Genomic DNA, 26,284 nt, shown 5'->3' on the forward strand with positions numbered 1-26,284 from the left:
CTATTATTTTAATATACAAGTCTTTTTACTAAAACCATTACATGTCCCTCATTCTCTTTGTAAAAGGAAGCACCAAATCTACCCCTATTTCTATGTGGCAACTGAAAAATAATCCATACCTACAGTGAAAATAAAAAGGTGATAGATTTATACCCTAAGTAGCCCACATTTGTCCATTTGCTTTAGTTCAATGTCTCATAATACTCAGCTGGTGGTTACTGTGAATTAAAAATTCCCAGTTTGTTTTTTTCTTTTTTTTTTTTGTTTTGCTTTCTTTCATTGATTTTTTTTAATTTCAGAATATTATGCAGGTACAAATGCTTTCTTTCCATGTATTGCCTGTGCACCATGAAGTCTCAGTTTAGATGTTACTTAAAAGCCTTCCTTGACCACTCAAGCTGAAGTTTTTTGACAAATTTTTCATAGTTTTAATTACGTAAGTATTTGTGTATTTAATGTTTGTTTCCTCTACAAGACTTTAAGGACAAGCTCCCTGAGGGTTGCTGATGACACACAGCTCTGTATACACAGCACCTATCACAGTGACGAGCACATTGTAAACACTTGCAATTTTATGGAAAAAACGAAACTTCTACATTCAGCTAAAACTATTGGTGTTATTCTTCATACCATACCAAATCCTTTATTAAAAGAATTTGTTCAGTGAAATTTGGGTTCAATCAAAAGGCCAAACTCAAGGATCCAGAAGGCCATGTGTGGCCCGAAGGCTGCAGGTTCCTCACACCTCTAGCTTTGTTCCTAAATTCCAACTTAATTTCTACCTATATGTACATGATTTTTCCATGTTCTCCCTCCTTTTTCCATTCCTAAATTTACTTATGTCTGCATTTCCAGATATTTACCTATTGCCCAAACAGCACTTTCTATTTGGAGTAATATAAATTTAATTAACTAGAGGACTTTACTTTAATATACATATATATATATATATTAAATGTACATGTACATACATGTATGTATGATAGCTATATCAGTTGTAACCAGTCTTACAACATTTTTAAAAGAATCTATCATTTGATACTGAATGGGGCTTTAGAGAGCATTTAGAATCCCAAATCCTTATTTTCCATTTGAATAAATGAGACCCAGAAAGTTAAAATAACTCACCCGTAGGTCCATAGAGAGACTGTTGGTAAAATGATGCCCAAAACATTTTTTAAAAGAGTCTAATTCTTGACTGGTTTAAAAAGTCCAAATGCTTTAATCAAATTTTTATTTTAGCTTTTTCTTCTACTTTTACTAGGTTTCTAAGCTTTTTTTACTGATCACATAATGACCAATCAGAGTTAAATAATAGGGGAAACTATTTGTATACAAATACAAAACCAATTTAGATGGTTCTTTGTATTTAGATACGTATTAATTCATATTACAAAACTGTAACATCTACTAAGCAGTTAGAACTGCAATATTATTAACAATATATTTTCTACATGTGTCATACTTTATTTGTTTCATGGTGCTTTAATACTCATTATGTAATTGTACTTCAAAGTCTTAACATAGATAAGCAAGTACTATTTCCATAATGTTCTTCCAAAATAAACTCTTTCTAAATTAGATTTTAATATATTACTTTAGTGAAAATAATTTCTTTTGAAACTGTTAAATTAAAATTTTGCCTAGAGTTACCTCTGTATTTTGAATCCCTGTGTAGCAACCTGCAACCTAACTTGTAAGTAAATTCTTGTGAGTGTCAGCCAGTCACAGCAGCCAAATTTCAGCCAATTACAGGCTGCCAACTGATCAGAACATGTCCACATAAGGCAAATGCCTCATCACACCATACCCAAATAAGGCAAATGGGGACCTGTAGCCAATCAAGCTATTTCTGTATGTCACTTCCTTTTTCTGACTACAAATACTTCCTGCCCATATTATTGGGTGGAGCTCTCTGAACCTCTCCTGTTCTGAGTGCTACACAATTCATGCATCATCCTTTGCTCAAATCAACTTCTAAATTTAATTCGTCTAAAGTTTTTATTTTAAAAAGGAAAACTTATGCTTTTAAGGACAGTTTGTTCTTCCAAAAGGTATGGTATGCGATTTGAAATGTTTTTTTCAGATATTTGTTATTGGCAGGTTCTTGCCAACTTTGTAATTGCTCTTCAAGTTGGACTTCTTTGAAATAAAAACCTAATTTTAATTTTATATTTCTTATTATTTACATGAGGAAATGCTTTAGTATCACCTAAACCATTGATTCCCAAAGTGCTATTTGAGGGCATTTTGTTAACTTTAACATAATGTGCACATTATAATGTAGCTTAGCGATGGAAATTTAGCTTATCAAAATCCATGATTTAACAAATATTTCTGATTAGAATAAGGCTAAAATATATAACAGACCCTACCAGATCACAGAATTATGGGAACACTATGTAGGATTATCCATAAATGTTGCAGACCCTTTAACGTAGTAACTAAACATCCCTCCTTTTCTTTTTTTTTTTTTTAAGGGATATGCATTGCATATACATACATTCTTAATTACTTAAAACAATGGACAATTTTCACTATAGAAATCTAGAGTAAAATCTGCTTAGTGTTTTATACCCTGGGAAGTCCTTATAATCCAAGTTATGCTTGCATATTTAAGATATATTTTATTAAGTTATGTAATTTCTTAATATGCTAAATGTTAAGAGAATATTTTTATGAAGCTACTAAATTCTTGATCATGATAAGTGTCATTAATTTCTTAAGTTTTTTTTTAATTATCTTTGTTTTTGTTTTGTTCTAAATATGTGAAGATGTGGCACCTATGCAAATAACTACTATTTCATGTGAAAGTTCTTTAGCTTTTCTATGAAAAATTGATTTATTTATTCCATTTGTAAGAACTTTCTGGATCTTGAGTTATAGGATTCTTGATGTCAATGTCAAAACTAAAGAAAGAGGCCGGGCGTGGTGGCTCACGCCTGTAATCCTAGCACTCTGGGAGGCCGAGGCGGGTGGATTGCTCAAGGTCAGGAGTTCAAAACCAGCCTGAGCGAGACCCCGTCTCTACCATAAAAATAGAAAGAAATTAATTGGCCAACTAATATATATAATATAAAAATCAGCCGGGCATTGTGGCTCGTGCCTGTAGTCCCAGCTACTCGGGAGGCTGAGGCAGGAGGATCACTTGAGCCCAGGAGTTTGAGGTTGCTGTGAGCTAGGCTGACGCCATGGCACTCACTCTAGCCTAGGCAAGAAAGCGAGACTCTGTCTCAAAAAAAAAAAAAAAAAAAAAAAAAAAAAACTAAAGAAAGAGAAACACGTTATTGACACAGAACCACATTTCCATATCAAGCCATTTGATAGAGAACATCATGTCATATCTAACTGATGGTATTGCTCATTAATGCTTTTCTGCAGACTCATCAAGCATCACATGTTTGTATATACAAAAATAAAAGTTAAATGTGAGTACCTTTCTTCCCCAAAAAACTGGGAATTAGATATCAAAACTCTCATTGCATTCTCTGGCAGCTTAGCAGGATGGGCCTTTGTCCTAATTCTGCCTGAGGAAAATATTCAGTTACTTCAGCTTCATCTGTCCAAAAAATAAGCCTGAGTTCTCTTTTATTGTTCTTATCCTCCTGTGTCCATTTACTGCCCCAGGCTCCTATTTAAGAGGATGAGTTAGTCTCAAGCAGTGCCTCAAATCCGAAATCCCTTTAAAGCATTAGGCCAGAAATCCCAGATCAAATTACATATAGCATTATTTCCTTCGCGCACCAGCATTCCACAGCAGAAGAAAACAGGCGCTAGTCTCTCATGCCAGCCTTCTCACAGTGTCCACCCCTTGGCATATTCACCTTGGGTCTAGTCTTCAGGGACCTAGTTGGTTTCCCCAGAAATGAAACATACAACCAAAATGCCAGGTTATTAATATAAAATGAAAACATAACTATGCATGCTTGTGTCTGAATACTTATGCTAGCTGTCCATCAAATTATGGTTATCAGGAAAGGAAATCTACTTGAACAAAATCAAGAGTAAAAATATGTTTGCTAAGTAGATACAGGAGAGGAAAGGAGGTATGAAATATTCTGAAGAGATAGTGTCAACAATTAATATAGTCAGTTGTCTACTGAGTAGAAAGGGATAACATATTGATATCCTCTACCTTGTACACAACTAAAAACACAGAAAAATCCTCAGCATTATCAAAAGTTTTTATGAGGAATATAAAACACCATAATCTATTATAATTCAGCTATCTTTCACTAACATTTAAGTTGGTATTTTTTCAATACAATTTAAAAGAGAATATAGGCCCCATGACACTATTTAGGAGATAAACTAGAATGAATTGCCACATTTACAATTCATCTCAAGAAAGTAGATTCAGACATTAAATAACTGTGACACCTAATTTACACATCATTTAATCTAATGTTTCCCAAATTTATCTTACCATCAGAATTACTAGCAGCTTTTGCTAAAAATGCAGATTCATAAGAGTCTCCTAGGCAGCTTTTGAAAGTGGTGCATGTAGGGTAGAGATTGGGGATCTGCATATTCCTTTAAAAAAGACTCTAGGTGGTTCCAATGATTAGGAAAATTTGAGAACTACTAATATAACCCAAATTCTATGTTTAAAAGGATAAAGTGAAATGATGAGCTCCCTATCCATTTCCACTGCCTACAATCTATTCTTTCTTCTCGTTTTCCAGATTACCCATACTCTAATAAAAAAAAACAGTGCTGCATCTCATCGTGAGCTCTCAGTGTTTAACCATATATGAAATATAAGAAAAAAAATGCTCAATATCACTAGTCAGTAGGGAAATACAAATCAAAACCACAATGAGATGCCACCTCACCCCAGTTAGAATGGCTATTACCAAAAAGACCAAAGAAAACTAGCATTGTCAAAGATGTAGAGAAAAGAGAACCCTTATATACTATTGGTAGTATTATAAATTAATACAGCCATTGTGGAAAACAGTATGGAGGTTCCTCAAAAAATTTAAAATAGAACTACCATGTGATCTGGCAATCCCACCACTGGACATATATCAAAAGGAAATAAAATCAATATGTCTGAGAGTTATCGCACTCCTGCATTTAATGCAGCACTATTCACATCAGTCAAGATATGGAATCAACCTAAGTGTCTCACAAAAAATAAGTGGTTAAAGAAAATGTGAGATACACACACACACACACACACACACACACACACACACATACATATACACATGGACACACAATGGAATACTATTCAGCCATAAAAAGAATGAAATCCTGTCATTTGGGATAATATGGATGAACCTGAAAGATATCATGTTAACAGAAATAAGCCAGATAAAACAGTAAAGACAAATACTACATGATCTCACTCATGTGGAATAAAAAAAGAAAGTTGATAACAAAGAAGTAGAGGATAGAACAGTGGTTACCAAAGACTGGGCAAGGGAGTGGGAGATGGGGAGAGGTTGTCAACAGGTACAAAATTACAATTATATTGAAGAAATATGTTCTAGTGTTCTTTGCACAGTAGGGTGACTATGGTTAACAGTAAAGTATTGTATACTACAAAGTAGCTGGAGGAGAGGCTTTTGAATGTTCTCAGCACAAGAAAGTGATAAATGCATAAAGGTGACAGATATACAACCTAGATTACATTACCATACAACATATGTATGAATCAAAACATCAAATCATAACCTATAAATATGTATAATTACAATGTGTAAATTTTAGAAATAAATTCACAAATTAAATAAATTGAAAAAAAAGTTCCAATCACCAAAGCAAACTTTAAGAGCTTTGTGCTAGACTCAAGTCTTAAGATTATAAAAATGTTAAAAAATATTTACACATCCTCTTTCAATTGTGAAAGCATCCTAGCCACACTTTTGAAATATAAAATATATTTTACAAAGTATGTTCTTAGGCATACTCTTTGGTGAGCTCTACTCTTAGGTGAAGCTTATAAAAAGGAAAGGCATATCTGTCTAAAGATTTTTAAATATTTGGGAAATTACAGCTTAATCTATAAAGATAAATTTTCTATATAGTGACCTGCTTTTTTATGTGCTTGTTGATGGTTTTATAGGTTTTGGAGATATAAATAGAATATAAAATTATTTTCCCTGATGTGAAGCAAAATATGGAAAGCAGGTATTTTATCTGAGAAGTTAACTCACGAAGAAAGAGTGAGGAGCAGAGGAATGAGGCAGAAAAGGAAGAGAAGCTGATTGTAAGGATATCTTATCAAGTTGGTTATCATTTTTTTTTTAATCTAACAGGCCTTCTAAAGAGTCCTAAAGAATAATCTAAGAATTGTCAATCTGAGGGGAGGAAAGAGCTTCATCTCTGATTGGTCAGGGGTGGCCCCATGGACATAAACTGCCTCATGCTTCCAGGATGCACCTGCATGAATATCCCACCTGTTTTAGTGAGAAGAACCATGAATTGTGGGCCAGACCAGGCAAGTGCTATCATATCACACCTGCACTAACTAGTCAAAGCCTGGGTTAAATGTCACTCCCCTTTTATTGTAATCCTTTGTTTGTGTATTGCTGTCTCATTTTGGCCTCTGCAAAATACATACTCCTTGAAAACAAAGTTCATCTTCTATTGTGTTCTATTTGCATCCCCACCAAGTAGCACAGTGCCTGGGGCATAGTAGGACCTAGTATCAATGAACAAATAATTATATCTATATCAATAGGCATGAATTAACACTTACATTTAAAACACAGTTCCCGTTGAACTAAGCAAAAATTTACAGAGGAAGTTATATAATACTAAAAAGTTCACTTTTGCTGTTTATGTTCCATTTCTTTCGGCAACTAATTCATTGATTACTTTTGGTAAATCAATACTTTTCATTGATACCAGAGAGGAGAGAGAGCATCGGGGGAAGATAGAGCTATCTCTAAAATATATAATAGAGTTGTTGATATCTATCAGAATTTGAATTATCTTAAATTCAATTATAAAACATAAACTGCAATGTTGAATGCGTTTTAGAGGCTCAAAAATAATTATAATTCTTAGCAGCTTACATTAAAAGTTAAGGAGAGGATTTTTAAGATATGATAAAAGTTTATTTTAGTTTCTTAAGTATTTTTGTGACCCTTAATCTAAGAATTATAGAGTTTAATTGTGAATTTAAAAGAATTTATAGAATTTTATAATTAGAATGAATTTATAGATAATTTTATTATCCTGTTGAGGAATCAGGTCATCAATAGATTAAGTAGCATCTATAAGGTCACTAGATCCCTTTGTGAAAACTTTAAACTTTAGAACCCAGGCATTCTAACTCCTGTGTTGATGTTATTTCTACTTATCATGTAGTTTCCTGTGATTTTTAAAAACAAAAGTTGAAAAGTTACATTTTCTTCATACATAGAGCACCAAATATCAATTTCAGCATAATAGCATAAGTAAAATGTTTCCATCTAACAAAAATAAGAAAACTTCATACTAAAAGTATCTCAAAACAACTGAATATGATAAGAAAACATCTGACAAAGACAACCCCTCCAAAATAAACAAATTGAAATATATATATATACTGTGTAAACATGATGGAATATAAACCAATTCTTTTTAATCTAATGCTTTAAATTAAAGAAACTGACAGCAGAGTTATTCTCCTTTTTCATTACAATCTTGTTTTTCATAACATTATGCTTCATACTAAACATAAAATCAATTTTTCATCTTAACACATACTGAAAATACAAGGAGTCATTGCAATGGAAATTAGAAAGAAGTATGGTTGTATCCAACTACATTTTTTAAAGCTTTTTTTTTTTAAAGTTCAATTTCTAAATCAAACAGTCTTACTCAAACTAATTCTTCCTTATCCCCAGCACTGGGCTCTGTGGGGAAAAATCAGAAACATCTTAAAGATGACAAAGCATTAAAGGTAAGATGCCTTTTACTAGAAGTGTAGGGGCACAAACCGGCCACCTGAATCATCTAGTTCTTTCTCTAGGACATTGAAAGAACAAGAGGAAAGAGGGTGGGTCACATATTTACTTGGGCACTGTCATCACTATGTTCACTGAAATTCACCCACACGCTTGTGTATGTGCTTTTGGTTCTAGCTGCTACATATGAAATTGTTCCCTATTATTCAGGTAAATATAACTAAGTGCTAAAATTAAACCGGTAGTTTATGTGAAATACTTATATCCATAACAGAACATTTCAGCTGACTGTTGCCTGAATAAACATCCCACTTTCCCCTGCACAAAAACGGCCAAACAATCAGGTCACGTTGTCCTGGTTTGAGTCCAAGAGAACTGTTTTAAGGTAATTTATGGTAGTAATTAAAATTTGAACTCTGGACTCACATGGAAAATCTTAACAACTTGATCCTACTAATTATTTGTATTATTTTTTATTTTTAGAATTCATACAAGTTATATAATCATTATTTTTAAATTTTTTATTTTGACCTAATTTTAGACTGATAGAAAGATTTAAAAATAACACAAAGTGTCCCCTCATGTCCCTCACCCTACTTCCCCTAATATTAATATCTTTACAGAACAATACTCATTTTCTCCATAAAAGAGTAGAACTCTCAGAGTTTCAGGAAGAATATAAAAGGATAAAGTACAAAAAATAGCACCTGGCACATAAAAAATGTTAAATAAATATTAACCATGATTAATTATTTTAAGTCTACATGAAAAGCTTTGGTAGAAATAGAGGCTAGAAGGAAAAACAGAAGGTGAAGCTCCAGGATCTGACTTTGGGTTTCTATGATTAATCAGGGTTGTGTCCAGAACCTAATGGAAATATATCTCAGGCCAGGTCTCATGTAAAACAGATTTAAGGTGGGGATTTGGGTACAGAACGTTTATTGGATACCATCCTGGGAACCAGCACCTGTGAGGGAGTGAAAGAAGCAGAACTGGAGAGAGGGAGAAGTTGAGCTATGATGCAGTCACACCAAAGGCCTCAGTCAGTGGTACTTCAATCCTGAGGGAGGTCTGGGGTGATTGATGTACAATATGATCCACAATCAACTATTCATGGGAAACTTTGTGTGAGCAGAGCTAATTCATGGCCAGTAAATCAAAACTACATAATTTTTTTTTTTGTTAGACAACAGAAAATAAAGAGACCAAATAAAAGTCTTTCATTACTAAATATGATGTTAGTTATAATTTTTTTTGTAAACACATGTTAATACTTTGAAATGGTCCTTGCTATTCTTAGTTTGCCGAGAATCTTTATTATAAAAGGCTGTTGCATTTTATAAATTCCTTTTATGTATCTATTAAGATGATCACATGATTTTTCTCCTATTATTTATTAACATGGTAGATTTTCATTTGTTGGACTCAATTTGCATTAGCGAGATAAACCACATTTGGCTATAATAAATTATCATATATATTGTACTATATACAATTTGTTAATATTGCATTAAGAATGTTGCCCCCAAGTTCATAAGGGACATCAGTCTGCCATTTTTGAATAGTGGCATTTCTGTTCAGTTCAGTTATGAGGATAACCCACATAAAACACCTACCTGTGTCATCAGTAGTGGTCTGACCAAGGAAGACACTAAGAGGTATAGAGGAAAATGTCATTACCTGTGGCAGCTAAGACAGAGATGCCAAGAAAAGAACAAGGATAAATCTTCAAATATATTCAAACAAAAGATCAGAAACCCAGTGGACAGAAAACATAGGAGAAGGAAACCCATCTTGGAGGTCAAAACAAGTACTAGTTAAACACTATATTTGACAATGAAAAATAAAGTCCTTTCCTAAGACAGAGCCTGGCTGCTCTCTAGCTTCTTTGATACTTCTTAGTGAGTTTTGATTGCTTTAGACTCTGTATTATAATTTAGATAAGGTTACAGTCAGGACACTGTGGGTGAAGGTTACCTCTGTATGAATTGAAGCAATTATAGGGGCACTATAGTTAGAGGGGTAATCATGCTAATGATACTATAGTCACACTAATAATACATGCTAATGATAATCACAGTAATCATGCTGATGACAGAAAGTATATTAACATATATGTATTTGCACATATACATATGTGAATAGAACTGTGAATTTAGAGATACAAAAGTGTAGAAATTATTTATACCTGGTAAAGATATGCTTATATATAACACACAACAGTATAAATATAATTTTTACATATATCACAGAATTCTCCAATAGATTATAAGTTTGGGATTATGTGGACTGACTTCTATTTTTATCACTTTCAGGACTTTTCTTCGTCTTCATTCTCTGTACTCCTGGAGACTGATTCAAGAATCAGTAAACATCCTCAACCTTACCCATTTCAGAATTGCATTCATTCACATTTTTGTTTTTTTCCCATTGGCAGAGGGCTTTATACCATAAATTATAAAACACATCTTCTATGCAAATACAAAAAGGTCCTAATAAGTTTTAAATAAAATAAAGTTTGACATGGTAACAATGAAATATTGTGTTTCCAACACAATAGTGACACAATAAAGTAAGCTAGAATGTGTTTTGGGGTAAAAAAAAAATACTTAGAAGATAAAATCTTGAATTCCATTTCAAGAAACTAGGTTTCAAAAGTATATAATCAGATTTCAGTTTGGCAAAAAGTTGATAAATGCTGTTTGAAAATAATTTCAGAAAATAGCCCCTAAGCAGTTCCAAATGGCAGTCCTGATATAAGGAAGGGCAATTTTGTTATGACCAGGAACACTGAGTTTCTTTTCAGTCCTTGAAATTCTGGGAAGCACTCAAATAATAATCACCTAGATCTTTTATTTTACATAGAAATGTTTTTACTAAAAATGTTACTATAGAGACTTGGATATGAACTAAAATGATCAATCCTGCACTTTTAAGAAAGAAGGATGCATCGTGTTCCTCATCCATAGTGAGTTGACATGTTCCATGAACAATTCTGGGAGGAGGCTACACTCAGAGCATAAATTAGTACAGATCACTTTGCTATCACAGGTACAGACACCATATTTTCTGCTGAATGAGAAAAAGTTTGAAGGCGTAAATCAAGATAAAGCAATCATCTGACAAAGAATTACAAAACAGGCCCCATACCTTTTTCTTAGTGAAAGCTATGCGATACATCGATTTTTCCACTGAAGATAAAAGCCAAAATCCTGTGTCATCAATATAAGCAAGCACAACTATTTGGTTCAAAACAAGTTCAGATCAGCAGAGACAAACACATTCAAGGGACATTTCATAGACATAATTCCTAGAGAGTGAACAATACATCAGAGAGGAATAAACTTCTGCTTTTGGTTTGTCTACCTAGATACAGAGATACTGTCTGATTAAGAAGATTCATATCAGGTGTGCTATTTGAAAGCATAGTTGTTTGGGATTTTTGTTTTTTACATTTGCCAGTTTATTACAAAGGATACAAATGAACAGCCAGATGAAGACATGCATAGGGCAGGTTCTGGAGGAAGAGTGTGGAGCGCCCATGCCCTCTCTGGATGCACAGGGCCCTCCTCACACACCACCATGTGTTCAGCAACTCGGAAGCTCACCAAATCTTGTTAAGTTTTTATAGAGCTAGGTCTCTAGCTGCCCCCTCTCCTTCCCAGAGGTTGGTGGGTTGGGCTGAAAGTTGTAAATCCCTAATCTTCGAATCACCTGGCCTTTCTGGTGACTGGCCCTATCCTGAGGCTATCTAAGGGTCCCACTCTAAGTAATCATTAGCATAAATTTAGTTTCTAACAAAATAATTCAGACCTGATGATCTAAGGCAATTTTCTTCCTATCACACCTTCCCACAAGTGTATTTAAACACTTCCTTGTTAAATGGAAGCTAGCAGGATAGCTGCTAGCATGTCCTGTACCTTCAAGCAAATTCCAAAATGGCAAATGAATCCCACAGTTGGGATGTCAACCCCATTCAGAATATTTGGCTGGATGCATGGCAAGATTTGCAAAATCAGACATGGCAGCCCTGAACACAAGGTCCACATTTCTCAATCATTCTACCAGATCTAGTCAGAAAGCAGCATGAAGGAACTTAGCAGTATCTATGAGCAGGGAGGGCCCAAATGGCTGGCGCATGTGATACTAGTGGAAAGAAGGGAGGGAGGAAGCAAGGAAGGTGATCATTACGTCAAGTTTCAAAATAAGTTATAGACTGAGAAGGGTTAAGAAAAACTGAAATAAAAGCATTCACATTCATACTTAGTATTTTTCTTACCCTTTTTGTCAATCAGTTGATAATTTTAAAAGTACATTCCCTAACACCCAATTTTTCTTTTTCTCCCTGTCCTCTTTGTCTCTTCTCCTGCCTCTTCCCATCTCCCCCAATTTCTTTTCAACGTGGATTATATAAATACTTGGATACCACTGCAAGTATATGTTAATTTTCAAGATTTTCCTGTATGTTTCCAATTAAGATGACTGATATATTAATAATATTCTATTGTAATTTCAGAGGGTCTAAAATATTAGATACCATTTAGTATTGTGGAAATCATAACAAACCTGATAGGATTTAAATAATGGATTTATTAAGAAACTAGACTTGTTTAGTGACCAAGTTTTTAATGAGCTCTGCCTGCCTCTCCCCTTCCCTAGTTATGGGTTCTTCACACGGAAAACCAAGTTTTGCATTAGTGTTTGTTGAAGAAATGACGTAAGAAGCCATGTTTATATTTTGAATTCGGTTCAAGATGATGGACGAGAAAGCTAAGGTTACGAAACAAGATTTAGTATGCTGTTCAGTATGTAACAAATCTGCACATTGCTCACATGGGATTCATGTCAGAAGACTCCTTCCAAACCCTTTCAATGCAAATTCTAGCAAACCATACACACTTGGAAGAAAAATGTCACATTAAGCTGTGGATATAATTTATACTTTCAGCATAATGTATGTAACTTTCAGCATTATGTATATAACTTTAGGGAAAGTGGAATCAACTAAACATTATCAAATATAGTTCTGCTTTATTTACAACATAATTTCGGAAACATTCTATTCTTGGGAGTACTGAAAAATGATGTATCCTTTAGGATTTAAAGGTACATCCCACAAATGAAAAAACAATTTGATTATAAACAAGAGTTTTTAAAAATTATGCTATCTCTTTCACTATAAAAACAATCTGAAGGAAAAAAATTATCTTTTTCTTTCTTATTATTGAAGGATGTTACCAGAACACAGTGGAATTCTTCCAGATTGCATCAGAAGATTTTAAGGAGTTGAGAGATATCCCTGGAGAATCTTTTCCTTGAAAGTCCATGACCCCTCGCCAGGTCTACCTTGTATATAAAAATACACTTCAGAAAAAAGAGCCCATATTAGGAAAAGTGAGTTGAAGATTGTGAGTCATGGTTTCTGTGGTGCCAAAGAATTAATAAGTTGGAATAAAGTGGGTTTTTGTAACATTTATCAGTAACCACCACCGACAGTGAATCATGCCAAGAAACTCAATTCTACCAGGGAAAAGCAAAAGGAAGACAGATTTCAATTTTATATAAGAAAACCCTTTCTGTCAGTATGTTCAGGGGCAGGATGAAGTAACCTCATGAAGTAACAGATTCTCAACACTGAAGGTACTATAATACAGTTGGGTCAAATTCTTGAAAAGAAAGTTCTTCTCAAGCTAATTTTAATGTTAAATAATTTTAAAATGTAATGTTCTATGATTCTGACAAAACATTTCTGTGAACCACCAATAAAGGCAGCTAAAAACATCAGATAATAAATATTTATGTGAAATAGTTATTTTTCATTATGTACCTAAACCCTCATTTAAGTATAAGTAAAAATGTAAGACCAGATATAATACAGGATCTCTGTTAGAAACCATCCTTTCAGAGGGTTGGTGGAATGCTCAGCATATGAGAGTGTTATTATGAGAGTGTTTTGAGAAAGTTAGTCAAAGGCAGAAACATGCCTGGAAAAGCTTCATCAGAGAATCATTCTCCACCACAACAATGCTCCCACTTATTCTTCTCAACAAACAAGAACAATTTGGTGAGTTTCCATGGTAAATTATTAGGCATTCAACTTACAGTCCTTCCAACTTCTTTTTGTTTTTTTTTGTTTTGTTTGATTTTTTTTTTTTTTTTTTTTTTTTTTTAGGATATGGTCTTATTTATTATTTAACTCAAAAAATCTTATTTTTGGCTCGACTCAGACTCAGAAGTAGATGCTCTCAGAGAGGACAGCCTATGTCTCTTGGCAATCTGTTCCTGGCGCTTTTCTTTGGCCTCCTTCATTCTCTTAGCCAGAAGTTTAGCATATTCTGCAGCCTCTTCCTTATTTTTCTTAGTACGCTGCTTCTTCAGAGCAATACGTCAGGCATTTATGTTGCAGGACACGTGGAGTTACAAATCGCTGAATCGTGGGTGCCTTGGTCCTAGGTTTCTTACCTTCTTTATTTAAGGGCTTCCTCACAACATACTGGCAAACATCATCTTGTTTAGACGGATTGAAGAGTTTGCGGATTCTGCTAGCTCTTTTGGGCCCCAGACGACAAGGTACTGTAGTATCAATCAGTCCAGGGATATCCTTCTCTCCTTTTTTTACAATAACCAAGTTGAGAACACTCAGGTTGGCATCCACAATACAACCTTGAACAGATTTGCGCTTGCTTTCTTTCTCCAGTTCTTCTTGGTCTGTAACAGGAATGCCCCTTACTCAGTAGCAGGCAAACACGGCCATGGGTCAAGACACCCTGCTTCATGGGGAAACCTTGCTTGTCATTCCCACCACTGATTCGGACCACGTAACCCTTCCATTCTTCCCCCAGAGCGTTGGCAGCAACTTCCGTGGCCATACACTTCTCATAGAAAGTATAAGGTTTGCGTTCATCATCCACTTCAATGAGTTTCTGGCAGCCAGTGGCTGGGAAGGAGATATTCAGCTTCATCGTGAAGCAGCTGATTATCTCCCAGGCGCCATGAAAAAGAGGCCAACTTCTTTTTGTTTCCTAATCTTAAAACAATATGTAAAGTGTAACCATTTTTGTTCAGTTAAGGTAAAAAAAAAATACCGCATTAATATGGTTAAATTCCCAGGATCTTCAGTTATTTAGGGATGGACTAAATGGATAGCATCGTTATTTACAAAAGTGTCTTGACCTTGATAGAATTTATGTTGAGAAATAAAGTTTACATTTTTTACTTTGATCTTTTAATTTCATTTGTCCATAAACTTTTAAAAGTCCCCACATACAAATGGGCACTTAGAAAATAGGCAGACAATCTCATTTGACTGACAGGAAGTTTTGTGCAATTTAACAATTATCTAAGGCAACTTCAAGGTGTGTCACAACAAATTGTGTTGGAAATGTTGAGCCAAAAATTAATTAGGATGACTTATGCTATGGCCATAATGGAGTAATAAGGACTGGACTTTCCCTCCCTCCTGACCAAAATATATGAACAAAGGCTTGCAAAACTCTGTAAATCAGGTAACAGAGGACAGAGACCCCTGAGAGACAGGAAACAAGCAAGGTGAGCTGGACAACTACCCTTGCTTATGCCTGGTGAGAGTTTCAAGGCCACTACCAGGGGAGAGGAACCTAGGAGGAACTCATTAGGCCCCCTGAGTTGAAGGGACACAGCTGATAATCCAAGGAAACCAAGGTGGGCTAGAGTTCCCAGGACAAGGTTCCAGAGATGAGGGAGCTACACAGAGAGAGAGAGAACTCCAGGGATCTGCAGATGGTCCTTCCTAAAGTGTTTAGCTGAGTATTCATTAGTATAGGCATATGATAAAGGTACTGTAGGTTGGGAGAAAAAAAAAATAAGAAAAGATTGAAAGTAACAGTACACATGCTCACATGTGCTTATTTTACCAGCCAAACTAGAAAAAATTCACAAGGTATTGGGTAGAAAACATGGAAGGGTCTTGCCTCTGCATTAGAAAATAATTAGCCCTAAACTGAGTACAGATATGATCCCAATTATTAATAATAAATTTTAAAAGATCAGAAAAAATCAAACTGTTTCCAACTAACTTAAATGGATACCAACATAAAGGTCAAGATTATATAATAATAACATTATATACTATTATATAATAAAATATAACATATTATATGTAACATTATATAATATTAAGATATAATATTATAACAATATATATTATATATTCCAGTACCCAATAAGGTAAAATTCACCATATGTGATATCCAGACACAAATTAGCAGGGATGGAAAAAAAATGGTAGGAAAATACGGCCTGTGATAAGGAGAAAAATCATTCAATCAGAACTGACCCAGAACAAGTACAGATGTCAGAATTAACAGTTAAGGACATTAAAGCACATTAAAATAGTATTCTATGTGTTCTAAAGTAGAGACATGGAAAATATAATAAAGGCTAAAATCAAACTTCAGATAAAATTTATAATGTATGACATGGAAAAAATGTACTGAAGGAAATTAATAGCACCTTAGGCATTGAAGAAGACAAAAATCATTCAAAATGCAGAGAGAAAAGAAAATCGTAAAAACTAAACAAAGCAATGGTAAATAGTAAATACCAAGCAGCTTAATTTATATGTAATCTAAGTTCCCAAAGGGAGGAGAGGCAATGGGGAAAATCTTTTGGGACTTTGAGTTAGGCAAAGGTTTCTTTGATATGACACAAAGGCATGATTTATAAAATAATATATTGATAAGATGAACTTCATCAAAATTAAAAAAGCATCTGCTTTTTTCAAAAATTCAAAAGAATTTATTAAGAGAATGAAATGACAAGCTGCAGACTGGGAGAAAATATTTGCAATTCATATACCTGATAGAGGACTTGCATCTAGAACATTTAAAAATGCTCAAAATTCAGTAATTAAAAAAGCAATTTAAGAATTGGGTAAAAGAATAGAACTGATATTTCAGAGTAGACATATGTTTGGTAAATAAGCACATGAAAATATGTTCAACATAATTAATGCTAGGGCCATGTGAATTAAAACCACAATGAAATGCCAGAGTCTAATTTAAAATAGCTATGATTAAGAAGAATGTTAATAATAAGTACTGGCTTGGATGTGGAAGAACTAGAACTCTCATATATTGTTGATGGGAATGAAAAATGGTAACCTTTGAAAAACAGTTTAAGAGTCTCTCAAAAAGTTAAACATGATTCTACCATATGATTCATCCATTCCACTCCTGGATAGTTCTCCAAGAGAAATAAAAGTAGACGTTTGTATAAATATATATGCACAAATGTTCATAATTGACTTATTTATCATAAATACCTGTGGGTGACCTATTATTAAATGAAAGTCAACAAACCTCTTTTCATTTCATTTCATTTAATTACATGTGCCTTACCATTGTGGCTGACAATAAAGATATTACACTTTACCTGATGGATTATTTATCATGCTTTTAGTTTACGTCTATCTGGAAAAATCACCAATTCCAATTGCTCTTCATTGAGTCATGTACAATGCACTTCTATTATTTTTGGAAGCTTCAAAAGGTGGCCTAGAGCTAAGTTCTTGGCTATAAAACTGTTACTTAAATTTAACATTTAGATAGAGACAGTGTTTTAAATTTGGGTAACTGAAAGAAGTTTAGTACATGCAAAGAGAAAAATAAAAAGTTTAGTCAGGGACAGGTAAGAAGTTTCTTCCACTGCATTATATGTAGCTCTATTTGAATAAAGGATGAAAGACCAAATATTCAATGTTTAGGCTATATGTTATATATACATGTTATAGACTGTATGATATGCTGGAAAGAGAATGAATGGAAATTAATTAGAAACTGTGGGGTCCAGTCTTAATCCCAGTTCTGTGGCTCACAAGCTATTTGTACAGTGATAAACAACCTCTGCGCTTTTTTCTTTGTATCCACAAAATTGGCAAAAAGAATCTCTGAGTTATCAAATTCAGGAAATTTCCATAAGAATCAAATAGATAACATACGTAAAATATATTTACACTTCATAAAACCAAAACAACCACACGTGCATTTGAACCTGCTGTACCAAGTTTGTCTTTTAGCAGGAGACAGGTGAAATTTAGAGTAAAGAATATTCTACCAGGAGTAAGGAGACCTATAATCAAACTCTCAGAGAAGAGATCTTTTTCTGAGGGAAGCTTTATGATTTTTGAATAAAGCCTAGATTTCAGTTGCTTACCTAGAGGATGGTAAAAGTCAAATGCAATATTCAAAATCACAGATTTAAGAGTCTGTGCTTTTTGCAAAATATTAGAGATTGTACAAAACTCTTTCTTCTCCTTTAGAGTTAATTCAGTAGAACAATTACTTGAAACCAGAGGGATCTGCAGCTGTTTCCAATGCCATGTGTTCCTCTTTAGAGATTCTAATCACGTATTATTGGGAGTAGTCAACAAGGAAATTACTTAAAAGAGTTTTGGTACGCCCTTAATTAAATGATAAACGTGTGTCAACTTTGATCATATTCCATTTGTTTTTAATTCAAGTATATAGTGATCTTTCATATTCCTTAGTAATTCTGATGCATTTCAAATACACATTACAAGCCCATTATCCATACCTGAAATGGCTGCCTGCTGGAAATGTTGAGATGTTTCCTTATCCATCTGTTGCCTTGATTCCCAAATATCTGCCACAGCAGCTGTCCCCTCGTGTCGCTCCAGATCCGCTGGTAGATAGCCAGCCTATAGATGTGCTTCCCAAACATGTGGTAATAGAAGCGGAAGGTGCAGCCCTTTGCATCAGTGGTATTAAAGATGGGGCTGAGTAATGCAGCACTGTCTTCAAAAACCTGTGGCTCTGAAGATTCTATGTAGAGATAGTGTCCTTTAGCTGTGCCCAGAGTATTATCCTTCATTGGCCCTGTATTAAGTGTTGAAGTTGGCCCCTGGTTCCTGGTCCAATCAAAGTCATCTTCTGTGTCTTGTTCCCAGTTACAAATTCCATTTTCAAAGTTACACTGTAGTTCTGGTGCTGAAATTCACATTAAATAATAGCAACAAATAAATATAACCATATAACATCTATTAATGTTTAAAGACAGTTGATACTTTGCTCTTGCCAAGGCAAGCCCTTTTAATTTTAAAATGCAACCTTAAAGTCTTAAAAAGAATAAATTCTAGGTAATACATCAAGTAATAATATTTTATGGACCTAACGACAGTATCACTTGGGCCATTTTTTCCAAATCATTTTTATACTCAATGCTCCTCCATTTCCACTACCGTAACACCAGGCAAATGGTCAAGACTCTAAGCTTGGCTGACTGTAACAAACTTCTAGTTCAGTAGATTGTAAGCTCAGCTGTATGTTCCAATCATCAGGAAACATTAAAAAACGAACAAATAAAAAAAACACCAAAGCCCAGAGTTCACCTCTGCCTCCAGAGGTGTTGATTTAATCGGTCCACGTGTTAAAGCTGTGTGCCAGGGTTTGTTTGTTTGTTTGTTTGTTTGTTTGTTTGTTTGTTTTTTATAAGCTCACTTGGTGATCTGAACAGGTGGAGCTGAGAACAATCATAGTTTAATAGGTCTCAATATGTCAGCATCACTTGGAGCTCCTGGTAAAATTGCTTACTCCTTGGCAAAATCCCGAAACTAATACTAGTATATTAGATACAGGGTGGAGCCTAAAAATCCACATTTTTTAACAAGCATCCAAGATAATCCTGATGTAGATGTTTTCCAGACTTCACTCCAAAAAACTCCTCTTGTCGGTTCCATCCGGCCCAGTTCCAAAGGCGCCCATACACCACTGCCTGAATGACAATCCTTCAGTGACAGTATTTCCATTTTGTTCTTTCGTCAAAATTCTTTAACACATGCTCATTTAATCTAAATGTAAATCTAAACTCCTCTGTCTTTCAAACTCCACCTTCCCCAAATTAAAATGACTTCTTGTTTGTCCCCATCTACCCTTCCCCCTAGCCTGCACCATCTTCCCCAGGTACCCTGAACATCTTGCCCCTTCTTCCACCTGTTTACACCTAATACTACCTATGCACCTGGTCAAATCTCTGCTGTGTCTCAGTGGTGCACTTTCCTTCTCACTGGATTGTAGCTCATCTGAGCTGGAGCTTTTAAACTTCTAACTTCCTTCAGTCACTAGAACAATTTAAAGACTTATAAAGACTCGACTATAGCAGTCCAACCTTAACAGATATTTTCCTTTCAGTAATTTCATTCACCCACGGTTAACTGTGGTCAGAAAATATTAAATGGAGAATTCCAGAAATAAGCAATTCATATGTTTTGAATTGCCTTTTGTTCTGAGCAGCCTGATGAAATCTCATGCCATCACAAATAGTAGCCTCAGTTATCCAATCAACTGCCTTGGATCACAGCGCTTGTGTTCCAATTACCTTCATTTTACTTAATAATGGTCCCAAAGTGAATGAGTAGTGATGCTGGTCTGCTGTTATAATTGTTCCATTTTATTATTAGTTATTGATGCTAATCTCTTACTGTGCCTAATTTATGAATTAAACTTTATCACAGAAGAGGAGAAAACAATAGCATGTATAGGGTTCTATACTATCCATTGTTTCAAGCATCCACTGGGGGTCTTGGAATGTATCCCTTGTGGATAAGGGGGATTACTGTCCCTTATCAACTGAATAGTCTATCTAAATTTTTAGGGTAATAATAGAAACATGTTCATTTTATAAAATGTGATGATATGTTGATACCAACTATTTATTTGCTTTAGGATAAAGGAGATAAAATATACATTTGACGATATTTGGGCGGAGGGGACAATATTTAGAATTAATGCATATTTCCTCCACATTTTAGCTTCATTTACATAAATGTTTTTTTTAAAAAAATGTCAACTGTCCTTTAACTTTTCACCTTAGCAATGGCACTTGGTGCCAAAGATGAACAAATACTCTGAAACAATAAACTCAAGCGTATGCGAATAAATGCAGCCAGGCGAGAACTCATCATCTGTCTTTCAAAAGCACAGAACAGAAGCTGAAACCCAATGAAAGGAACCAAGTGAGTAAAATGTCAAGCAGGAGATGAGCTTGCTTTTCATATTTTCTCACTTGTGACTAATCAAGCCCAGCTTTGATGTGACCTGGGGACGCTCAGTGTACCCTCCAGGTGTCAGTCTTTGGCTGTGGAGCAGAAGAATGCCAAGTTGCTGAGGTTTTGACATAAAAGTGGAGCTAAAACTAACATATTTTTATATTGGCTGTCTTGGTGCTGACTGCACACCCAAGCTTCCCTTCAAAAGGGAATATGTCTAGGTCCGCCTCCACCCTTCAATAACAGACCACATCCCTAAACATATTTCAAGAAATTCAACATGGATTTCTGGATGTCAAATACATACTATATAATAAAGTAATATGTCTCATCTATTATATACTATGTAATAAAGTATTATGCCTCAATGGAAAGCTTTGAGAGAAGTCGACAGTCTAACAACACTATTTCTTATCACTGATACATACTCACAAGATGTATTTTGATATTATATTCATACTCCCATAATTCCATTCTACTAAATTAATATTGGGAAGTTTGATGGGTAATTTACGTATTTTTAGCAGTAGACTGACATTTTTCAATGAGTGGAATTTAGAGACCTTGAAAAAGATAGGTTTTCGGAATTTGCAAAAATAAATTAGCCTTAGGACAAGTTACACTTCTTATGATAGTCATTGTCAAAATCACCAGTTTTAATTATAGCCACTCAAATATTAGTTGTGTAAATTTCATGAGATGCATGGTAATTCTGAGTTTAAAAAGCCTGACTTTAATATGCCTTTGATAATATGTGTATCAAAAATTACCTGCACGCAAAACTCTCTACAGTGATTTATATGGAAATTTCTTAATGTTTCCTAAGCATTCTATGGTTCTACTTTGGTTTATAATTAGCTTACCAATGTAATGAGCACAGATCTAATCAATAAATTATTTATTTATGAAATAAATGTATTATTCAAATATGTTGAATAATCATTGTTATTTCTGGACAAAGAATCAGAGTGCAAGGAAAGATGTAAACTTTTTTTTTCCCTGACAGATTTTTGTAATAAAAATGAGAACTATTCACTTCTGATTCATTTTCAAAAGTAAGTACAGTAGGCACTACTAAAGCTTGGTTCATTGAATTATAAGACCTACACAATCATCAGATATCACAGGCGTTTTGGTAATTTAAACTGAAATCCAGGACTTATCTTTGACTCCTCACCCTCTGCTCCTTAGAGCCAAAAGATCATCAGACATCCCTTTAAACATTCCCCCCAATCCTATTCCTCATATGCATCCCTGTCTCTGGGATTCACTGCCAACTGCTCTCCTGGGAACCACTGCACTAACCTCCTCATGGATCTCCTAAATCCACTCTCTTCTTTCTCACTCATTACACTGTATCCACAGTGACATTTTTAAACATGCCAATTTTGTTATGACTTGCTTTCTTAAAAACTTTTGCATGAAGATAAATCTCTTCAGCATGGACTACAAAAGCCTGGGAATCTGGCCTCCCCAACACCTTCATCCTTATGTTGTGCCCTCTTCTCCCTCCATCTCCTCGCTCCAGCCACACCAAGTAATCTTCCATTTGCCTTGCAGTCACATGTCAAGGTTTTCAGATCTACGCTTTGACTTGTTATTTTTCAGATGTTAGCTAAGTCATCAACTCTAGGAAGTACGATGCCACTATGATGTAAAGTCACAGCACCTCCTCTTTATAGCTCCTGTCCAAGCTGCCGTTTTATGTTTCTTTATTAAATATTTGAATGTACATCTCTTCAATTAGACCATAAGTTTCATGAGGGCAGGGACTCTGTGTACTTATGTTTATCAGTGTATCCCTAGTATCTAGTTAAAAAATCCACTTAATAAATACTGACAGATTAATTAACCACACACAACATTGATCAACTTCGGAACTACGCTTCGTGGCATTACAACAATGAACTAATCAAGGTCACCACTCTCAAAATGAGTAAAGAAGGCCAAAACAACCACCACCAACAACAACAACAACAAAAAAACCACCAACTTACCACAGTTGACCTCATCAGTACGATCTCCACAATCATCCACCAGATCACACAACTGAAACTTTCCTATGCAAGCCTTGGTGTGTTCACACCAGAAATGATCCAGTCCTTCACAGCTCTCAGCGGGAAGGGGGAGAGTACAATTTTCAAATCTGATGTCATCAATAGCTGAGACTCCATCATAGATGCCAAGACTGACTTTATCTAGTGACAAATGGAAGGGCTGAGAAAGGCGCCCTAGCTGAATGGTTGCGTCTGACCATTGGTTGCCCTGGTTATACAACACTCTCCAAAGTACTGTGGAGTCGTTCGATTCTTCCATATGTAGCTGCAGCTCAGCCGCTCCAACTGACAGCCCATAGTTATAAAACCTGAAAAAGAGCAAACACGAGAAATGGAAATGATTTATGGGATAGACTCAATATTTAACCTTTACGCTTTTCTACTTGGTCGACAGTCAATTAATAATGAGTTATAATGGACACGTTTCTTTCCTGTGGGAATTGTAGTGGCCTGTTTGCAAAAGCTTATCTGCTGAAGGGCATATCTGTGGCTCTCACAACCCTAGGAACTTTTCTCAAGGAGCTCAGCACAGAACAGAGGAAGCAGTCTTAATTAACTTATAATACACTGATGGAGGGAAAGAGCCCCTTTCCTCTTAAGAGATGAAACAACAAACACTCATAACATGCTCCTAAGTAAAGTGCAAATTGGATGAATTTAATGCAATAGTATTTTTAAAGTAAAACCAGGAGTAACCCATAAGAACTTATAAGTGCAAGAATATGTCTGCAACCACAGGGCCACTAGGGTGACTGATTTTTGTCTTTAATATTTACCAGAAGGAAAGTGTGCACCCAGGTCCTGTCTGGCTGAAAGTTGGGCTCTGGAGCTTAGCAATTTGCCACAAGCTGCTGCTTTTCTTCAGAATGAACATAAAATGCCCTATTGAGATACAAAAACAAATCATTAGTCAACCTACAGGATTCTAAAATGAGACATCTGTCTCTTAACCCAATAGTAAGTTCCATGTCCAACTAAAATCAAAACCATGCATTAATTAAAAAATCAATAAAGTGATTCTCCAATTTACTTTTATAAATATTGAACTATTATCTATGTCTAGGTCTAAAGGATACCAAAAGAATTAGTGATTTCAGTTAATTCAACCAAAACTATCTATACTCCACCTGTACCACCCATAAAGAATCATTCCATGAAGGCAGCATAACTTGACAATATTTATACTTGGCAATATTCAACTGCCCTACTGTTTATTGTGACACAGAAATGTAACAGCTTCTCTTTCTCTTCTCAGGCATGGTGGAACAGAAAATAGAAGTGGTTAGAGAGAACCCTTGCTTCCCTCTTACCTTGAGTTGTATTGTGAGTATGATCCCGAGGTGGAGCCTCATGCTCTAAGTCACTAGAAAGGTCACTTGGGGAGCTCCATATCCAGTCAAAATGGTCACCACTAATTGCTTCAAACCAACCACAGCTGTCTGCTTCAAAATCACATTTGGAATCTGAAGAACAAAAACGTGGCACTTATGTCAACTCCCCACAGTGTTCTCAGACTTTCAAAAGGTAGAGCTCAAATGGAAATCCCTTATTATGATTCTCTAACTACGTTAAGGGAAACACTTGAGAAGAAAAAAAAGAAGAACTTTTCTCATCTGAAAAAAATGGAATTGTGCTTTTCATATTGGAAATTGAGAAGACAGAATTCTCAATTTAAGAAATTCTAATTTTTTCCAAATATTCTTTCTAAGAAACAGCATCATTCATCCCCAATGTTTATAGTATTGCTAAGTTTGCCTATTTTGTTCTGATACTCATGTTAGTTTCTCTGCTATGATTACATCACTGGTAAAGTTTAATTGTTCTTATAGAGTATTTTACACCAAGTCATGAAAATCAGCTACTTCTAAAAAACTTAATATTTGAAGAATCCCAGACCCACTATATTTAATATAATTGGTGCCCCCAATTTTTACAGAGCTTAATATTTCACAAAGCATTATATGCATTTCCTAATTTATCCAGAGAGGAATAATTTGACCCATTTCTCAGGTAGATATGCAAAGAAAGCAGTTAAATGCCATGAAGACATTCTGGAAGATGAAGAGAAAAAAAGAAGAAGAAGAGAAAGGGAAAGAAAGTTATAATAAAAGGGAAAGAAAGAAGTTATAATAATAGTAGTGTATTATTATAGCCAATGATTACTGAACACGTGTGAGGAATGGTTTCTATAGATCTAACAGTCACAGCAGCCCTATGGGAAAGGTATTACTAGTATTATTGTTGTTTTAAAAAGGAAGAAAGGAAGTTTTGCAGAAGTTATTAATTTAACCAGGGTCATACAGTTAAGAAATTGTAGAGTGGGATTAAGATCAAAATATTGTGACTTTTAAGCTAATATTCTTTCTGCAACTATTGACAATAACTCTTTTTTTTTTTTAATTTCAGGATATTATGGGGGTACAAACATTTTGTCTACATTTTATAACTTTGCCTCAACCAAGCCACTCTTAATTATCATTGGATAAGAAAAAGGATAAACCAAAAAGGCATAATCCGAATTTTGCTTAGAGTGGACATTGAGCTGTTACTACATATACCACTGCAAAATGAAGTCCATTTCCACTGATGATGATGGGTTTCTTTGACATTTTTTATCCAGGGATATAGTAATAAACTGCACAGATATTGCCTTTTAAAAAAAAATTGGGAAATAAGCAATGAGTTTAAGGTATAAAAATATAAAGTCAATTGCTATATGAGATTATAAAATTTAAAAATTCTAAGGGCATTTAACCTAATCTATTGATTATCATTTTAACCCAATTATTATTCACTTTTGAAAATGTTACTTCTACATAAAGAGGACTATGAGGTGAGTAATAATGTCACAAACATCTTCTAACCTTTTCATAGTTTCTATTAAATATCTAATTTCAAAAATTTGCTTGCTTTCTATCAAATTTTCTGGCCCAAATTTGGCCAGCAGAGTACTTCTGAATGTTATCAAAAGTCAATGGGAAAACAAATCATGCTCCTGGATAAGTAGAATTAACATTGTTAAAATGTACATACTGCCCAAAGTGATTTACAGATTCAATACAATCCCAATCTTCACTAATGTCAAATTTCACAGATCTACAAAAAATAACTCTACATTTCATTTGGAGTCAGAAAAAATTCTGGACAGCAAAGAAATCTTAAGCATAAAGAACAAATCTGGAGGCATCCATTATCAAACTTCAAACTATACTACAGGCTATAGTAACCAAAACAGCATAATATTGGTACAAAAAATAGAGATATAGAACAATGGAACAGAA

General features: G+C 34.7%; 1 protein-coding gene and 1 pseudogene across 1 annotated transcript in view; both read right to left on the reverse strand.

Annotated features, from left to right (window-relative positions):
* Positions 1-26,284, reverse strand: part of MALRD1 (MAM and LDL receptor class A domain containing 1) — a 491,205-nt gene that overhangs the window by 358,032 nt on the left and 106,889 nt on the right. The window contains exons 14-17 of the mRNA XM_075997515.1: positions 24,314-24,466; positions 23,780-23,885; positions 22,944-23,311; positions 18,477-18,889 (exon numbers count right to left, since the gene is read on the reverse strand). Coding sequence (XP_075853630.1) covers positions 18,477-18,889; positions 22,944-23,311; positions 23,780-23,885; positions 24,314-24,466 — 1,040 coding nt within the window. The remainder of the gene's footprint in view (positions 1-18,476; positions 18,890-22,943; positions 23,312-23,779; positions 23,886-24,313; positions 24,467-26,284) is intronic.
* LOC105872928 (small ribosomal subunit protein eS6-like) lies at positions 14,048-14,883 on the reverse strand (annotated as a pseudogene).

This window comes from Microcebus murinus, chromosome 25, assembly GCF_040939455.1.
Source record: "Microcebus murinus isolate Inina chromosome 25, M.murinus_Inina_mat1.0, whole genome shotgun sequence".
In the NCBI taxonomy this organism is placed as follows: Eukaryota; Metazoa; Chordata; class Mammalia; order Primates; family Cheirogaleidae; genus Microcebus; species Microcebus murinus.